Source organism: Dasypus novemcinctus, chromosome 3 (assembly GCF_030445035.2).
Source record: "Dasypus novemcinctus isolate mDasNov1 chromosome 3, mDasNov1.1.hap2, whole genome shotgun sequence".
NCBI lineage: Eukaryota > Metazoa > Chordata > Mammalia > Cingulata > Dasypodidae > Dasypus > Dasypus novemcinctus.
The window spans coordinates 57074496-57089534 of NC_080675.1; the positions used below are offsets into that span (position 1 = coordinate 57074496).

At 38.7% G+C, this 15039-nt stretch overlaps 1 protein-coding gene across 3 annotated transcripts in view; it reads left to right on the forward strand.

Moving 5' to 3' along the window:
* The first annotated feature begins 5621 nt into the window (after positions 1-5621).
* Positions 5622-15039, forward strand: part of GMFB (glia maturation factor beta) — a 32657-nt gene continuing 23239 nt past the window's right edge. Inside the window, exons 1-6 of one of the 3 annotated variants that reach the window (XM_071213927.1) lie at positions 5622-5913; positions 10730-10826; positions 12255-12304; positions 12990-13039; positions 14076-14158; positions 14554-14627. In XM_071213927.1, the coding sequence (XP_071070028.1) occupies positions 5911-5913; positions 10730-10826; positions 12255-12304; positions 12990-13039; positions 14076-14158; positions 14554-14627 (357 nt within the window). In that variant the 5' untranslated portion in view covers positions 5622-5910. Of the gene's footprint in view, positions 5914-10729; positions 10827-12254; positions 12305-12989; positions 13084-14075; positions 14159-14553; positions 14628-15039 lie in introns of all 3 variants that reach the window. The other 2 variants (XM_071213930.1, XM_071213928.1) reach the window with 2 other exon arrangements.

The following is a 15039-nucleotide window of genomic DNA, read 5'->3' on the forward strand; positions in this document are numbered from 1 at the left end:
ACAAAACACACAAAAGAGTCTCTATCACAAGCAACTTATATAAGTGTTGCCGTCCTTTTCAGACTGAATTTAATGATACAGGAAAATCAGCACTGTGTATCCAAGATAATCACAGGAATCAACTTTCCCCTTTTTTTCCTTACCCTACATCCCTCAAATTAAAATTCATCAGTTTTAAACTTTTTAGTATTCGTTTTCACTTTAATTTTTTCTTTATCTATCTAGCCATCTATATATATATATATACTTGCTTTTTAACCACTTTATAATAATGTGCATAATAACCATAAAAGTTATCATTTATTGAGTATTGGTTAAATGGCAAGCACTGTGCTGGTTGCTTTACATGTATTATCTCATATTTTGAAATTTCATTAGCCTATTTACTTGAAATAAGGAACCCCACACACATAATTTAAGAATCAAGAGATTATGTGTGTGTGTGTGTGTGTGTATATATATATATATATATAAGGTGTGCTGGGAAAAGTAAGGTTCCCTTCATCCTTTGAGCTCCTGTCTCCCACTCCCCCCTCTCAAGAGACCACATGTTCATCCTGCAGAGACAGTCCATGAATTACTGCTATCTCATTTAATCCTCTCAAAAGTCCTTTGAGGTAGATATCCTTGTATTACAGCTGAGGAAACAGGTTCAGGAACAGGAAGCCATTTACCTAAATTCACACAGCTTCAAGTGGCAGGTCTGAGATTTAGCCCTAGATTGGCTGACTCTAAACACGATGTGCATTCTGAACCATAGGACCGCCTTGCCTCCCATAAGGAGGAGAGAACCAGACAGTTGATTTAAGAGGCATGTGCTGGGCAGCTGTTGGAATTCACCCATTAACTGCGGCATTTTCTCTACAACTGGTCTTGCAGTTAAGATGCCAAATTTGGGCCCCAGTAAAATGACAAATTACGAACTGTCACTGACCTTTGCAGTTATAGTCAAAAGTTGAAACCTTAACTATTACAATCCTGAATACTGCTAGTCATCAGTTCTTGTTTCATTCCTTCTGATACCTTTATGCACTTGGTTTCCCATTTGAAGGCAGCATCTCTGAGAAGTTGTTCATTATGAAAAAGGTTATATGAGGCAAAGCAAAACTTTCAGCTATAAAATTTGACATATTGAAGAATTACCACATGACCCAGCAATTCCACTCCTAGATATTTATCCAAAAGAAATGAAAACAGGGACTCAAATAGATATTTGCAACCAATGTTCATTGCAGCATTATTCACAATTGCCAAAAGGTGGAAACAACCCAGGGGTCCATCAACTGGTGAATGGATAAACAAAATGTGGTATATTCATACAATGAAATATTATTTGGCTGCAAAGAGGAATGAAGTTCAGATACATGTGATAACATGATGAACCCTGAAGACATCATGGTGAATAAGATAAGTCAGTCAAAAAAGAACAAATAATTATGAAATATCTGTCATATAGTAGGCATTCTAATGGCAGCTACCATTATTGTTATCATCAAAGTCATCGTTCTACGGTCTGAAGCTGGTTCCCCAGGAGCAGACCCTCAGATCCCTCTCCCACCACTGACTGATGCAGGTGTCACTTCTGGGCCAAGTGTGACTATCGCAGCCCTGGGAGACCTGTAGCCTTCTGGTGCTGGCTTGCCATGATCTTCGGGGTTTGTTGGGTGCATCTCTGCCCCCTGTCATCTGGCTCTCTGTCTCCTGTGTCTGCTCTTCAGGTTTTGGCTGACTTCCAGCTTTTTGCTCCCATGTGGCCTTCTCTGTGTTTGAATTTCTTCTGCTTCTAAAGGACCCCAGTAATAGAGATTAAGACCCACCCTGATTCAGGTGATCCACACCTTCACTAAAAACAACATCTTCAAAAGGTCCTAGTTATACAAGAGTTCACACCCCCAGGAATGAAAATTAAGATTGAGAACATGTCTTTCCTTGGGGAACATAATTCAATCTACCATATTTTGATATAGAAAATTCTGTTGGCTCTGAGTACTTCTCACTAAATCACTGTTTCTACCTCAGATACAAAAAAATTCTATTGGCTCTAGCTACTTCTCACTAAATCACTATTTTTACCTCGGTTCAAGCCATGTCTTTTCTGGGTTACTACAACAGCCTCCTAATGGTCTTCACTTCTGCCTCTGCCTCCCACAGTCTATTTTTTAAATTTAATCTTTAATTTGCATACAGTAGCATTCCCTCTTTTTGGTATACAGTTCTATGGGTTTTGAAAATATGTAGAGATTGTGTAATCATTGCCACAATCAAGACACATAATAACAATTCAGGTTCTTGCTGTTTGGGTCTGTCCTTTAAAAGAGCCACTCAGGGCTAGTCTGGGTCCTGGTGGTGGTTTATAGTGTAGTTAAGTTCTCAGAGTCTTTATTAGGCTTCTTTAGGTGTGTTCTGCACAAGTAGAGCTTGGGTATGTGCCCAGGACTAGTGTCAGTTCAAGTCTCTCAAGGCGTGAAAGTGTTGGGAAACAGTCTAGAATCTATTTTTTCCCCAGAATGACATTTCTAAACCTTATTTTAAATAGTTCTATTTTTTCCTAATTAGTAAATATTTCCTGTAGACTGACTTCAAATAAAATATCTGTAAATAGTCTATATTCATTTTGTATCTCCCATTAAATCTCCCATTAATTAAATAAATCATATTTCTGTCAGTTTGCTTTTCTTGTCAATACACCACTTTTGCCAGTTTCTCTTGGGTTTAGTTTGAGCTCAGTCATTTCGTAGCTGATACCACCAAGGAAATAGTAAAAGAACAGAAAGAAAGAGAAAAATGATGGTTTTACTATTTATCAGTTATGATCATATAGCTAAATGTTAATTTTCTCACATTTTCCTCCAATTCCTCCCATTTATAAGGAGAAAGGACAGGAAAGGATAGGGGTAGGGGAGAGAATCTATGCTAAAGTTGTCAGATATGATTGCTCATGAACATGGACCAGTAACAATTATTTTGTCTCCCACCATTTCTTACATGGTGTCAAACACATCAGTTTTCTTCCCATAGTAAAAAGTATTATGGGGTGGATCAGTATGAGAATGTAGCTGAGTTGTCAGACTTCTTATAACTAATACTTTTATTTTTCTAATTGACAGAAAATGTAGGTAATATACTAAATTCATTCACATATTTTGGACCCTCTTAAATATTATTTATTAACATACTAACAATTCATTTAAACATTTAATAGAAACTTAAAAAAAAACTAAGTTTAATATTAATGAAAAAGGATGACAAGTAGACCTATGTTCTAGAATTTTCTATTTCTTTTGAACCTTTTATTTGTTTAGCAAAAATTAGCTGACCATGTATTATGGCCCAAGAACCATGCTAGGAGTTGGGGGTAAACAAGATAAGAGCCTGTCCCATGCAGTTTCTTTTGTTGAAGTAACCTTATGTTAGTCAGGGTTTTCTAGGGAAACAGAACCTACAAGAGATATCTGTAAATATAATGAGATTTTATAAAAATTGTCTCACATGACTGTGGGGATGTACAAGTCCAAAGCTGGGAACTCTGATGAAGATTTTTGCTGTTGTTGTTTTAAAGATCTATATATTTATTTATTTATCCCCCCCCCCCCCTTGTTTTGTGCTGTCTGCTTTCTGTGTCCGTTCACTGTGTTCTTCTGTGTCTGCCTGTCCTCTCTTTAGGTGGCACCAGGAACTGATCCTGGGACCTTCCAGAGCGGGAGAGAGGCACTCAATCTCTTGTGCCAACTCAGCTCCCTGGTCTGCTGCCTCTCTTATTGTCTCTCCTCTGTGTCTCTTTTTGTTTCATCATCTTGCTCTCCGTGCAGGCCAGCACTCTGCATAGGCCAGCTCCCCACATGGGCCAACTTTGCCTTCACCAGGAGTTGAACCCTGGATTTTCTATATGGTAAATGGGAGCCCAACCGCTTGAGCCACATCTGCTTCCTTAATAATTTGATGAATTTCCCAGGAGAACCTGGCTGGCTGGCAGAAAGATGAAAATTCTCTCTTCTGACTGCTAAAATCATCACTTCTCCTTTTAAAGCCTTCACCTGATTGAAAGAGACTTCTCTTCATTGTTGAAGGCAATCTCCTCAGTTGATTGTAAATGTAATCAGCAATAGATGTAAAGCATGCTAGTTAGGGAATAAAGAGACAAATCTGTGACCTGGCAGAAAAAATGCTGCCATTAAACATGTGGCCATACATACCCCATAAGATGACTGCTGGAAGAACCTTGAAAGAACCCCAATTTGGAAGAGGATTTCCTCCGGCATCAAGGGGCCTTATCATTGGGCCCTCTGGGGGGACTGAGGAGTGGGGTAATCAATCATCAGCAAACATCAGGGAGTGGAGGTGGCTCAAGCCATTAAATTGAGTTTGGTCCAGAGTTTGGTTTCTGGTGCCTCCGAAAGACAAGGAAGATGAACAGACACAGCACAGTGCAAACAATGAGAGGGTACAGAGAAATAAATAAATTTTAAAAAACAAAACAAAACAGCAAACATCTGGGAATCATCCCCCCACATTAGCAAAGGGGCAGAATAACTAATGGTTTAAAAAGCAAGCATGAAATCCAAACCAGCCCTGTTCTTGCCTTTTCTCCCCCTGCTTGGATCAGTATGCAAGTAAACCTGGGGATTTGTAATCTATAAATCAACCCTTTTACTCTCTGCCAGCCCCTTTCCTCTCTACCTGGGACCCATAATCTGTTATTTTCTCCCACTTTTCTTCTCTTGATTCCTTAATAAATTACCGGCCTAACTAAAACTGGCTTGCACTTAAAATTCGTTTTTTGTAGCTTAGCCAAAAACCTAGAGAAAATCTGGCAACAGATGCAATCAATTTATAGATAAGTACATGATATATCCTCATAGTAACAATCAAGTCAACGCTTGCTTAACCAAACAAGTAGAGACCATCACCTGGCTAAGGTGACACCAACTTAAACATCACAACCTTGAAGGAATTCTTTCATTCAAACTTCTTCCACATCACTTTCTACAAGGAATGCAAAAGTGAAGTAAACAGAGACCTTACTGTCAGTGCGGTTTGGTTAGTAAGACATAAGAGATACCGACAACAAGCTATCCAACACAAAGTGACAAGCGCCATCAGATAGGTTATGGAGAATTCAAAGGAGGAGAGATTTGAAAGGTTGGAGACTAAATTGGAGCAGGCAACTTTTTTTTTTTGTCTTTATTTTCTTAGTATTACATTAAAAAAATATGAGGTCCCCATATACCCCCCATCCCGCTCACCCCCCTCCTCCCCCCACAACAATCTCCTCCATCATCATGAGACATTCATTGCATTTGGTGAATACTTCTCTGAGCACCGCTGCACCCCATGGTCAGTGGTCCACACCATAGCCCACACTCTCCCACACTCCACCCAGTGGGCCAATAAAGGATCTCCCAGGAGGAAAAATATAAAACAAAACCAAATTTAAAAAAACCACATTAACCAAGTCTTGGAAGGTGGTGGAGGCCAGGTATGGGCTTCCCCAGGGGACTGGGAAGGGAAATGGGCCTAGGTTTGAGGGAGAGCAATTCTGGAAAGTAGGCTGCGGTCTTACACACATTAACTTAATCATATCACTATGGTATTGATATCACAGAGTTTGGGGAAAAGTTAAAAGAACTATCAACTGGCGTGAACTTGAAGGGTGCATCTTGCGAAGGCTCTTCCCTTCAAGCCAGGTAGAACAAACTCCTCTAGAGGGCACAAAGAAAGACAGACACTCGCGTTCCGCCTAATTTTGAGCCGCGTCGCCTACCGTCGGCCATCACGTGCTGGCCTGCGGCGGCTGCATTGATAGGTGGGGGGCGACTCTGCAAAGCGCCGCGCCAGGAAGGGAGGCGGCCGCCGAGCCATTCTTAAAGGGGCCCGAGGGAAGGCGAGAGGCTGCTGACGGCCGGAAGGAAAATGGTGAGTTGCCCCTGGAGCGGGCGGGGGCCCGAGGGCTGCGCCAGCTGGTCTGGTTTTCCTGTTTTCCGGAGTGGGTAGCGGCGGACCGCGCCCAGGGTGGGTGGGCTTCTGCTTCCGCCCCGGCTGCTGGCCGTCGCCCACAGCCTGAAACTTGGCCTCCCCTAGCCGCCGCGCCCAAGGGCAGCATCCTCCAGCCCGGCCGGGGCCAACCCACCCCGCGGATTCTGGAACTAGGGTGCAGCCTGTCGGGGGTGGGTGGGGGTGGGAATAGTGGTGATCCTACCCCGGCCCTCTGGCAGGTTCCCAGCCCCTGAGCGGAGGAGTGAATCCGGCCCAGCAGAGGGCTCCTCCAAACGCAGATTTCCTTCCCGGGGCCAGGTCTAAAGTCCAGCAGGCACCGAGCACCCCCCGCCCGGCTGTGTTTGCAGGGAGGGCTCGGATTCTGATTCCTTTCTCAGGGCCTCGCCTTAGCTTCTGCTTTCTCCTGGCCTGCCCCTGAGGATTTCTTCTTATTCTCGCTCTCCTCAGGTTGCACCACTTGGAAACCTTTTGACAAGGCTTTAGTCCTTGGCCTTCAAGGGATTGTGTAAAGCTTTAGTCCCCGTGGGTGTGAGGGCAATGGCTTCCGGTCTTGTCTGAGTTGGGCCCCCACGCTTAAAAATGGAGGATTAAGTCTTTTGCCCAAGGATTTTCTGGATGCTTCCCATCGCATTTTAAAATATGCTAAGGTTACTTTCATTGGAAACAAAAACACTTCTCCATCCCTGAATTCCCTCTCACTTCTCAACCCACCTGCATTGAATAGGTTTTGTATTGGTCACTAAATCCAATGGATTCTTCAGTTCTCATCTTTCCTGATCTTTCAGCTGCATTCCAGGCTGTTGACGGCTTTCTCGTTTTTGAAGCGCTCTCTTCCTTCTTATTATTGGCTTCTGGGATACAGGACTCATACGTACTGTTTTTCTCTCCTACTTCTGTTCTTCCGGTCTTCCATGCAGACTATTTTCCTTTCCCTGGACATTACAGGTAGGAATTTCCCAAAGTTCAGTCTTGGTCCTTTCTTTTTCATTCTGTATTCTCCATCCTTTCTTACCTAATAACTTCAATTACTACCTATAGTCAGGTGATTGATTAATTTATATCTCAGATCTTTCTTCTGAGATCTATTCCAGATTTTTATATTCAACTACTTAATTGACATCTGCTGGGAAGCATTTCCCCACCGGGGAGCCTCAGATCCACTTCATTTAGTACAAAATAGAATTCATACTCTTTCCCCTGAGAATTGTCCTCTGTGTGTTCCCTAGCCCAGTGAAAGGTAGCACTATCCAGTGTGCAATACAAGTCAAAAGAAGTCATCACTCTTTTCTTTATCCACCCCCCTCCCCCAATCTGCCAACAGTTCCTTTGTAGTCGTATATAGAGTGGGAGAGTGGACTAGAGCTTCCTGGTTTAAATCTTGGCTCCCCTAGTTAGGTTTCTTTGTGGAAGATACTTAACCTCTCTAAGCCTTAGTTTCCTTCAAAATAGGAATGATAGTAGTATCTCATGGGATTGTTTTGAGTATAAAGGGAAATCCAAGTAAAGGATGTAGCACAATGTTTCTCACGTAGTGTTTAATACGCGGTAACTGTAATTAGTGGTATTCATCCACTTCATCTTCATCATCTCCATCAACCTGTCTAAGCTGCGCTTCAGCTCTCATCTGTACTAATCTTGCTAGTCCCGTATTCATACTGGCTCTGTGCCTGCTTCCTGTCACTAAATGTGATCTTTTCAAAATGCAAATCTAATCCTGTTCTCCATTACCGCTGTGCTTGCAATCCGTTAGAGCAGGGGTCTGTGGAAAGATTTCAGGGGATCCATGAGCTTGAATTGAAAAAAAAAATCAACTTATTATCTTTATTTCCTGTGACCTGTAACTGAAATATATTTTCTTCACTTACGAATGTATACAGTAAATTACAGTAGTAGTCCATAGTTTTCACCTGACTGGCAAAGGGGTCGGTGGAACAAAAAAGGTTAAGAATCTCTGCCTTAGTGGCTTTCCTTTGCTCTTAAGCTAAAGGCCAATATACTTAATACACTGGACCCTGTGTGGCCCAGCCCCTACCAGCCTCCTCTAGTGCCATGCTCCTGCTCATTCTCTACACGTGAGACACATTGACTTTTCATTATTTGGCATGTGCCATGCTTACTTTAATCAAAGAGTCTTTGCATAGGCAATTTTGGATCCTCAGATGCCCCCCCCCCCCGCCTTTTTTTTTTGGGTAGCCTTTTGTGCCTATGCTGTTGTTTTTCACCAGTTGTAAGTTCTCATTTAGCATCATGTGCTTCTCCTTCCTAGCCCTTATCACACAAGCAATTTTATCTTTTTTTCCCCTGATCCTTTTTATGTAGGTCTGTTCACCTTCCTAGTGAGAACTGTAAAAACCCCATTTAAAATCACCTCCCCCCACTCCCTGCACTCACACTATAATATAAGCTCTGTTAGGATCATATCTTATATTTATTTTTTTTATGTTGTATCCCTAGCACTTAACATTAGTCTGGCACTCATTAAATGTTCATTGTATGGTTAAACCAGTGAATGAAAACTTGAGCTCAACTCTCCACTTTACTTTGTGTAAATATTTACCATATAGAATTACTTTCAGGGCATTATATTTATTATACTTGGATAAGTCTGTGTCTTTCTTATGGGAAGAAATTTTTAGCACTATACCGTGGTTTTGGGAATAGTGAAAGTGGGAAAAAAAGGAACCATACAAATTAAATCACAGTGTGTTTTTTTTTCCCTTGGTTTCTGATTTTTAGAATGTTAAGATTGCACAAGCAGTTGTCATATCAAAGTTGGAAGACAAGACTCATGACAAATTGGTTTTTGCCTGAACAAAAAAAGTCTAAAATATGTATAGTTTTTGATAGTGGGTTCTTTCTTTGGTTAAGAGAAAGTGAAATCTCTGGTTTTCTGACTTCTGTATCTTTTATGAAAAGTAAAATGGGTTAGGGTTGAATGCTAGCTTCAGGAACTCTCCTTGACTTAGCATCTCTTTCTCTAAAGAGAAGTGAAAGGATGGAAGTACATAACTCCTACAAGGACATTATTTATTGGTTAGTACCTATTAGTAGGGTATACTTTAGATCATGTAATTATACGGATATCGCATCATACATATTAGCAGTGTTCTGAATTTAAAGAACAATTTAAAATTTTCTGCTTTAAAATATGCACTTGCTTACCTAGTACAGGATGAAAAAAGCTTTTGTTAAATTTTAATTTTAACTTAAAAATTGGAAGCCCGTCCCAGAAGTCTACTAATTACCTTGAAGAGGCAGAGGAAACCAAAAGGGTGTGAACTTTGTTTGAAACCTAACTCAGTCAAACCAACCATAAAAAAATTAAGACAGTGAGGGAAATTTGAACACTTCGAATATTTGATACTGAAATTTAGTTGTTTTTTTTTAATGCACAATTACATTGTCTTTATATTTTAATGATACTAAAATATTTACAGGTGAAATGATATCTGGTCTTTGCTTCAAAACAAAACATGGGGGCAGTGTTGAGGGTCTTGAGATGAAATAAGATTGGCTATGTGTGGATAATGGTTAAGGCTGAGTAATAAGTTTATAGGGTTTTGCATTCTCTCTACTTTTATATGTGTTTTGAAGTTCTATATAATAAAACAAAGATCGTTTCCATCCTCTTGCTTACAATCAATAACGTTTTTGCACCACTAAAAGAGAAATGCTTTTAAGCGTTTCCTGACAAATTTCTGGGAGTCTCTAATATTTCTTACAATTTCTAAAAGACTATTTTATCTTTTATATTTGTTTCATCTGGCTTTGCCTTCATGCTTCTTTTTTTTTTTTTTAATAGATTTATTTATTTATTTAATTCCCCCCCTCCCCCGGTTGTCTGTTCTCTGTGTCTATTTGCTGCATCTTGTTTCTTTGTCTGCTTCTGTTGTCGTCAGCAGCACGGGAAGTGTGGGCGGCGCCATTCCTGGGCAGGCTGCACTTTCTTTCGCGCTGGGCGACTCTCCTTATGGGTGCACTCCTTGCGCGTGGGGCGCCCCTATGCGGGGGACACCCCTGCGTGGCACGGCACTCCTTGCGTGCATCCGCACTGCACATGGGCCAGCTCCACACAGGTCAAGGAGGCCCGTGGATTGAACCGCGGACTTCCCATGTGGTAGAAGGACGCCCTAACCACTGGGCCAAGTCCTTTTCCCTCTTCATGCTTCTTACTATGCTCCTTTGTTTTAATCCCCATAGTCATAATTAAGATTTTAAAATTTATTTGTCTTTAATTGTGTGGTTTGTCATACTTTAGTTGTTTGGATTTTCTTTCATAGTTATGAGACCCAAAAATGAACCAAGGTCTTATTAATTCTAAATACAATAGGATGACTTTACTATTCTTTATGCTGATTGCAGAAATATTATGCTTGCCTTATTTTCTAATAGCAGAGAGTAATCCTTGACTTTTCCTATATTTTTCTCTTCCTCTCCAATTCTGGTGAAATTGTAGATTGTAATGTGTCTAATTCTTTGATTAATTTATTAGCCGAAGAGAAAGTCTAGGTTTATCCTACATATAAGATAAATGTGTATGGTTAAATAATGCAGATCCAAAGGTTGATAATTTTTAAAAGCTTCCTAAGTGTTCATTTGTTTCACTTGAGTGCTTTGACAGAATTGACATTATTAGATGTTAGTATAGCTTTTTAAGTGTATTACCTGTATAACTTTAACACATACATCTTTTGAAATCATGGCAATTTATACACAGCTTTTTTTTCTTTTCTAGAGTGAGTCTTTGGTGGTTTGTGACGTTGCTGAAGATTTAGTAGAAAAGCTGAGAAAGTTTCGATTTCGCAAAGAAACAAACAATGCTGCCATTATAAGTAAGCTAAAAGTGATTACCTCAAAGTTTTATGGTCTTAGTTTTGATCTATTAATATCTGTGGCTACATTGAACAAACTGAACCTTTACAGAGTAGCCTCTTCTGTTTAACTTTTTCTCTTTTGGATTAACTTTTAAAAGTAAGTAACGGTTAATGTCATAGAATGGGGTGAAGTGCCCCTTCTCCTCCACAGTCCTTTCAGCTGCTGCACAGCTTTGGAGAAGATGATCTTCTTGGTCATGTGAGGAATGTAGATTCTCATTTGTAGTGACCTAGCCAGCACCATCTCTAAACTTCCTAAGGGACTAAAAGTAGTCTGGCCAATCATTCTCAAACAGAAATCTTTATCCCTGCGCCTAAAATGGTAAAGTTCAGCAGTGTGTTCAAAATGACTGTGGACCTTGCTCTAATTCTGGACTTGAATCTTAGTTTCTTGGAGAGTACTTTTAAGTGTCACTGACTTCTGAAAATGGAAAGAATGTTTACATATTGCGTCTCCCCCTGTGAGTCATATCTAATGTATAAATTCTCCTTTTATTCTTAGATAATATTTAATATTGGGTAATGATTTAGAAAGATGAAGGATGAGAGGGTGAAAATATAAAAATCTATTGAGTACACTTAACGGAGCTGCATCTGGCAAATGTGAATTAATCAAAGGTGGTAACAACTTGTTATGAGTTCTGGTTCTATTACAAATAAATAATACAATGTAGGCAAACAGTTTTTAAAAGTGAAAATGTGTGTCAATGCTATTTTACCGCGCAAGGTAAAGCTATTTAAGACCATATTGTATCTCATAGAATTTTTATGAAAGTAGTGTAAGAACAAAAAAGTAGTCAACTTTTCAGACAAGTGAAAGAATAGAGATACAGATTATCTAAAACTATTTCTCTTTGGCTTTAGGTCGTTTTGTTACATATATGTGAATATAGATATTTCTGCTATTTTGGTAGTTCACTTTCTCAGAATAATAATAGTGTATCATGAAAATACTGATTCTGGAGAAGCTGGGATCTGGCACTTACTCTCTCCTGACCCGTTTTATTTTCCATTGCAGTTCAAACCATGTTGCACATAGGCCAGTCTCATATCAGAGCCACCCTTTCAAGCCTTATTATTATCAAGGAAGTTGTGTTTGAGTTAAAAATTTCTTCATACATACAGTAAATTTAAGGAGTTAACATAAAGTTCTAAATAAGCAAAAATGTGCTGTGGATTGCAGGTTAAAGCTCTTAAAAGCTGTCTCCTTGAAAAACAAAGCTAGCTAATAGACAATAAACTAAAGCTGCTAATGAATTTTTTGCTTTTGTTGATACATTAATTTTAGATGCAGAAGAAGGAAAAAAAAGGCTAAGACTGTGTAGATTGGGTATATCATGGTCACACTTGAATCATAGTTTACATATGTATTGTTTTTTATTTTAGTGAAGATTGACAAGGATAAACGCCTGGTGGTATTGGATGAGGAACTTGAGGTTTGTTCTATCAACTAATAAAAATTTTATAGTCAAATAATTATTATTACGTATCAGTACTGTAGTAGTTACATGTATTTCTAAAATGAGTCCTGAACCTTCTTTAAACACGTGCTCACTCTGCATGAAAACCATGCACTAATTACTATATATGGTGTATTGTTTTGCTAATTTAACCAAACATCTTTAAAGCATTAATGAAATCCAGTTGTAATAAGTGATAGAAATTAAGGCTTAATGCTCAATAAAAAATGTCAGCTTTCTAGCTTGTTTCTTAATTCGTTGAATAGTACTTAAAAAACTAAATTCCTATGACTAGCTGTTCAAATTAAGTAACTAATTTAGAGGGAAAAGAACTTTTTCTTGCCCTAAATCAGACTTGTTTCTCCTTGATGGTTAGCTTATCTCACTCAGTATTTTCTGACAATTGGAACATTGAAATAATAACAAAGACAATGGAACCCCTCAGCCTTTATTAAGTTTACTTAATAAACAAATAAGTGGAATGGACTTTGATTGGATTAAAATTTAGTAATCTCAGTTTATGTACAATTGAGTAAAATAAAATTTTACTTTGCATGTGCTTATGAATTTTTACCTATAAGTAGAATGTGTGATAATTTTATTACCTTAAGAATTTATGGGTAAGAAAATGTTTGAAAAGTTGTTTTCTTTGTGGTATTAGGGCATTTCACCTGATGAACTTAAAGATGAACTACCTGAACGACAACCTCGATATCCTTTTCTTTGTGCTTTAAAAAGATTTATCTTCTTTAGAGGTCAGAATTTTACTTGTAAAATTTACTTGTTCAACTTTTTTTTTTTAATAAAGATTTATTTATTTATTTTTCCCTACTCCCTCGTTGTTTGCATTTGCTGTGTCTGTTGTGTGCTGGTCTTGTTAGGAGATACCAGGCACGAAATTGGGGACCTCCCATGTGGGAGGGACGCACCTAATCCCTTGCGCCAACTCTGCTCCCTGCTATGTTGTATCTCTCACTATAGTTTCCTCCTTGTCTCTTGTTGCACCATCTTGTTACGTCTGCTCACCATGCCAGTCTGTCATGTCCATTAGCTCTTTTGCTTGTCTTCTTGAGGAGAAAATTGGGAACTGAATCTGGGACCTCCCATGTGATAGGAGCTCATTTGCTTGAGTCACATCCACTTTCCTTGTTCAATTTTTAAAAGACATATTTTTGTAAAATTTCCTTCTGTACCATGATCATAACCAAATTAAAATATGTATGCACATTTGGATTGAGAAAATGAAAAGTTATGTATTGGTGGAAGTATTTTCTTTTTTAAAAAAGTCCTGGGGTGAGTGGATGTGGCTCAAGCAGTTGGGTGCCTGCCTATCACATTGGAGGACACGGGTTTGGTTTGGTTGCCCTGCCTCCTAAAAAGAAGCAGACAGCTAGTGCAAAACAACAAGGAGGGAGGGATGGGAAAAAAACTCTAAAAAAAAAAAAAAAGGCCCCTTTGTTACAATGTATATACATTGAACAATTGAGAAAGAGAAAAAATCCATATTAAATAATCTATTCCTTTCCTAAATTTCTTTTTTGATAGATGATATGATTTTATGTTTACTCATCTTTGGGACCCATATTTAATATTTTGTGGAAAGATAATGAAAAATCTGACCTAATTGGATAGGTTAGAAATTTGCCAGGCGGTAACTTCCCAGCTGTATATTTTCTTTCAGAATTTTGTTGTTAAGTACCAGGCTCAAATAAAGCAGCAGCTTTATTTTCTTTAACTTGAGAAAAACCTTCATTGTGTATAGTTATAAATATCAACATGATGATGGGAGAGTTTCATATCCTTTGTGCTTTATTTTCTCCAGTCCTGTTGGTAAGTGAGTTTCTTTAATAGTGCGTTTGTGACCCCAATGTAATTGAATAAAATTTATATATTTTTTTAGATGAAGAGTATTATATAGTCTAACTCATGATGTGTGTGTGTGTGTGTATGCATCCCTGGAAAAGTTAGGATCTGCAGAGGTGTACCACTGTTTATTTTTATTTCCCTGTAGACTCCTTTATTTATAATTTAGCTATGTCTATTTGTCTATGTGGCAATATGCGGTATAAGACTCTCAAAATACAACCTGTATATATTTAACCTGGAGTTTTTTGTAAACTGAATAACAAAGGAAATTCTAAATGTGTCTCTTTTTTAAAAAGTAAATTATGAAAACCCATCATCTTCAAAATCGTCTCATTTCCATACAAATCTCTCTTTTCCAGGATGTAAACCTGAACAACAGATGATGTATGCTGGGAGTAAGAATAAACTAGTCCAAACAGCTGAACTAACCAAGGTAGTATTTATATTTGACTAGCTCGTTGAGACATTTTCTCTTTTAAAAAAATTACTGTGGGAGAAATTCTTTCTGGGCCTGTGCTAGTTCAAATTCCTGCTGGAGATACATGATTGTGGATCTCTATTCCATACTTATTAAAACAACCTTCAACTGGTTTGCCCATTTGAAGCCCAAACTGTGGAGGACCAGTATATGTCCCTCCAGTTCCTAATTAACTAGGTTGATTTTCATTGTGTATACTTGTAATGTTCTTTGTCTCCTCTAGTGGGTAAGCATTATAGAATTGCTATTTTAGACTATTCCTAGATGTGTGCTTAGAGAATTTTGGTTTTATGCCATCATGATTGCTAAAATTGGATAACTGAATACTTTAGCATTTAAAGGTAGTAAAGTACCTACCAATAGGTAT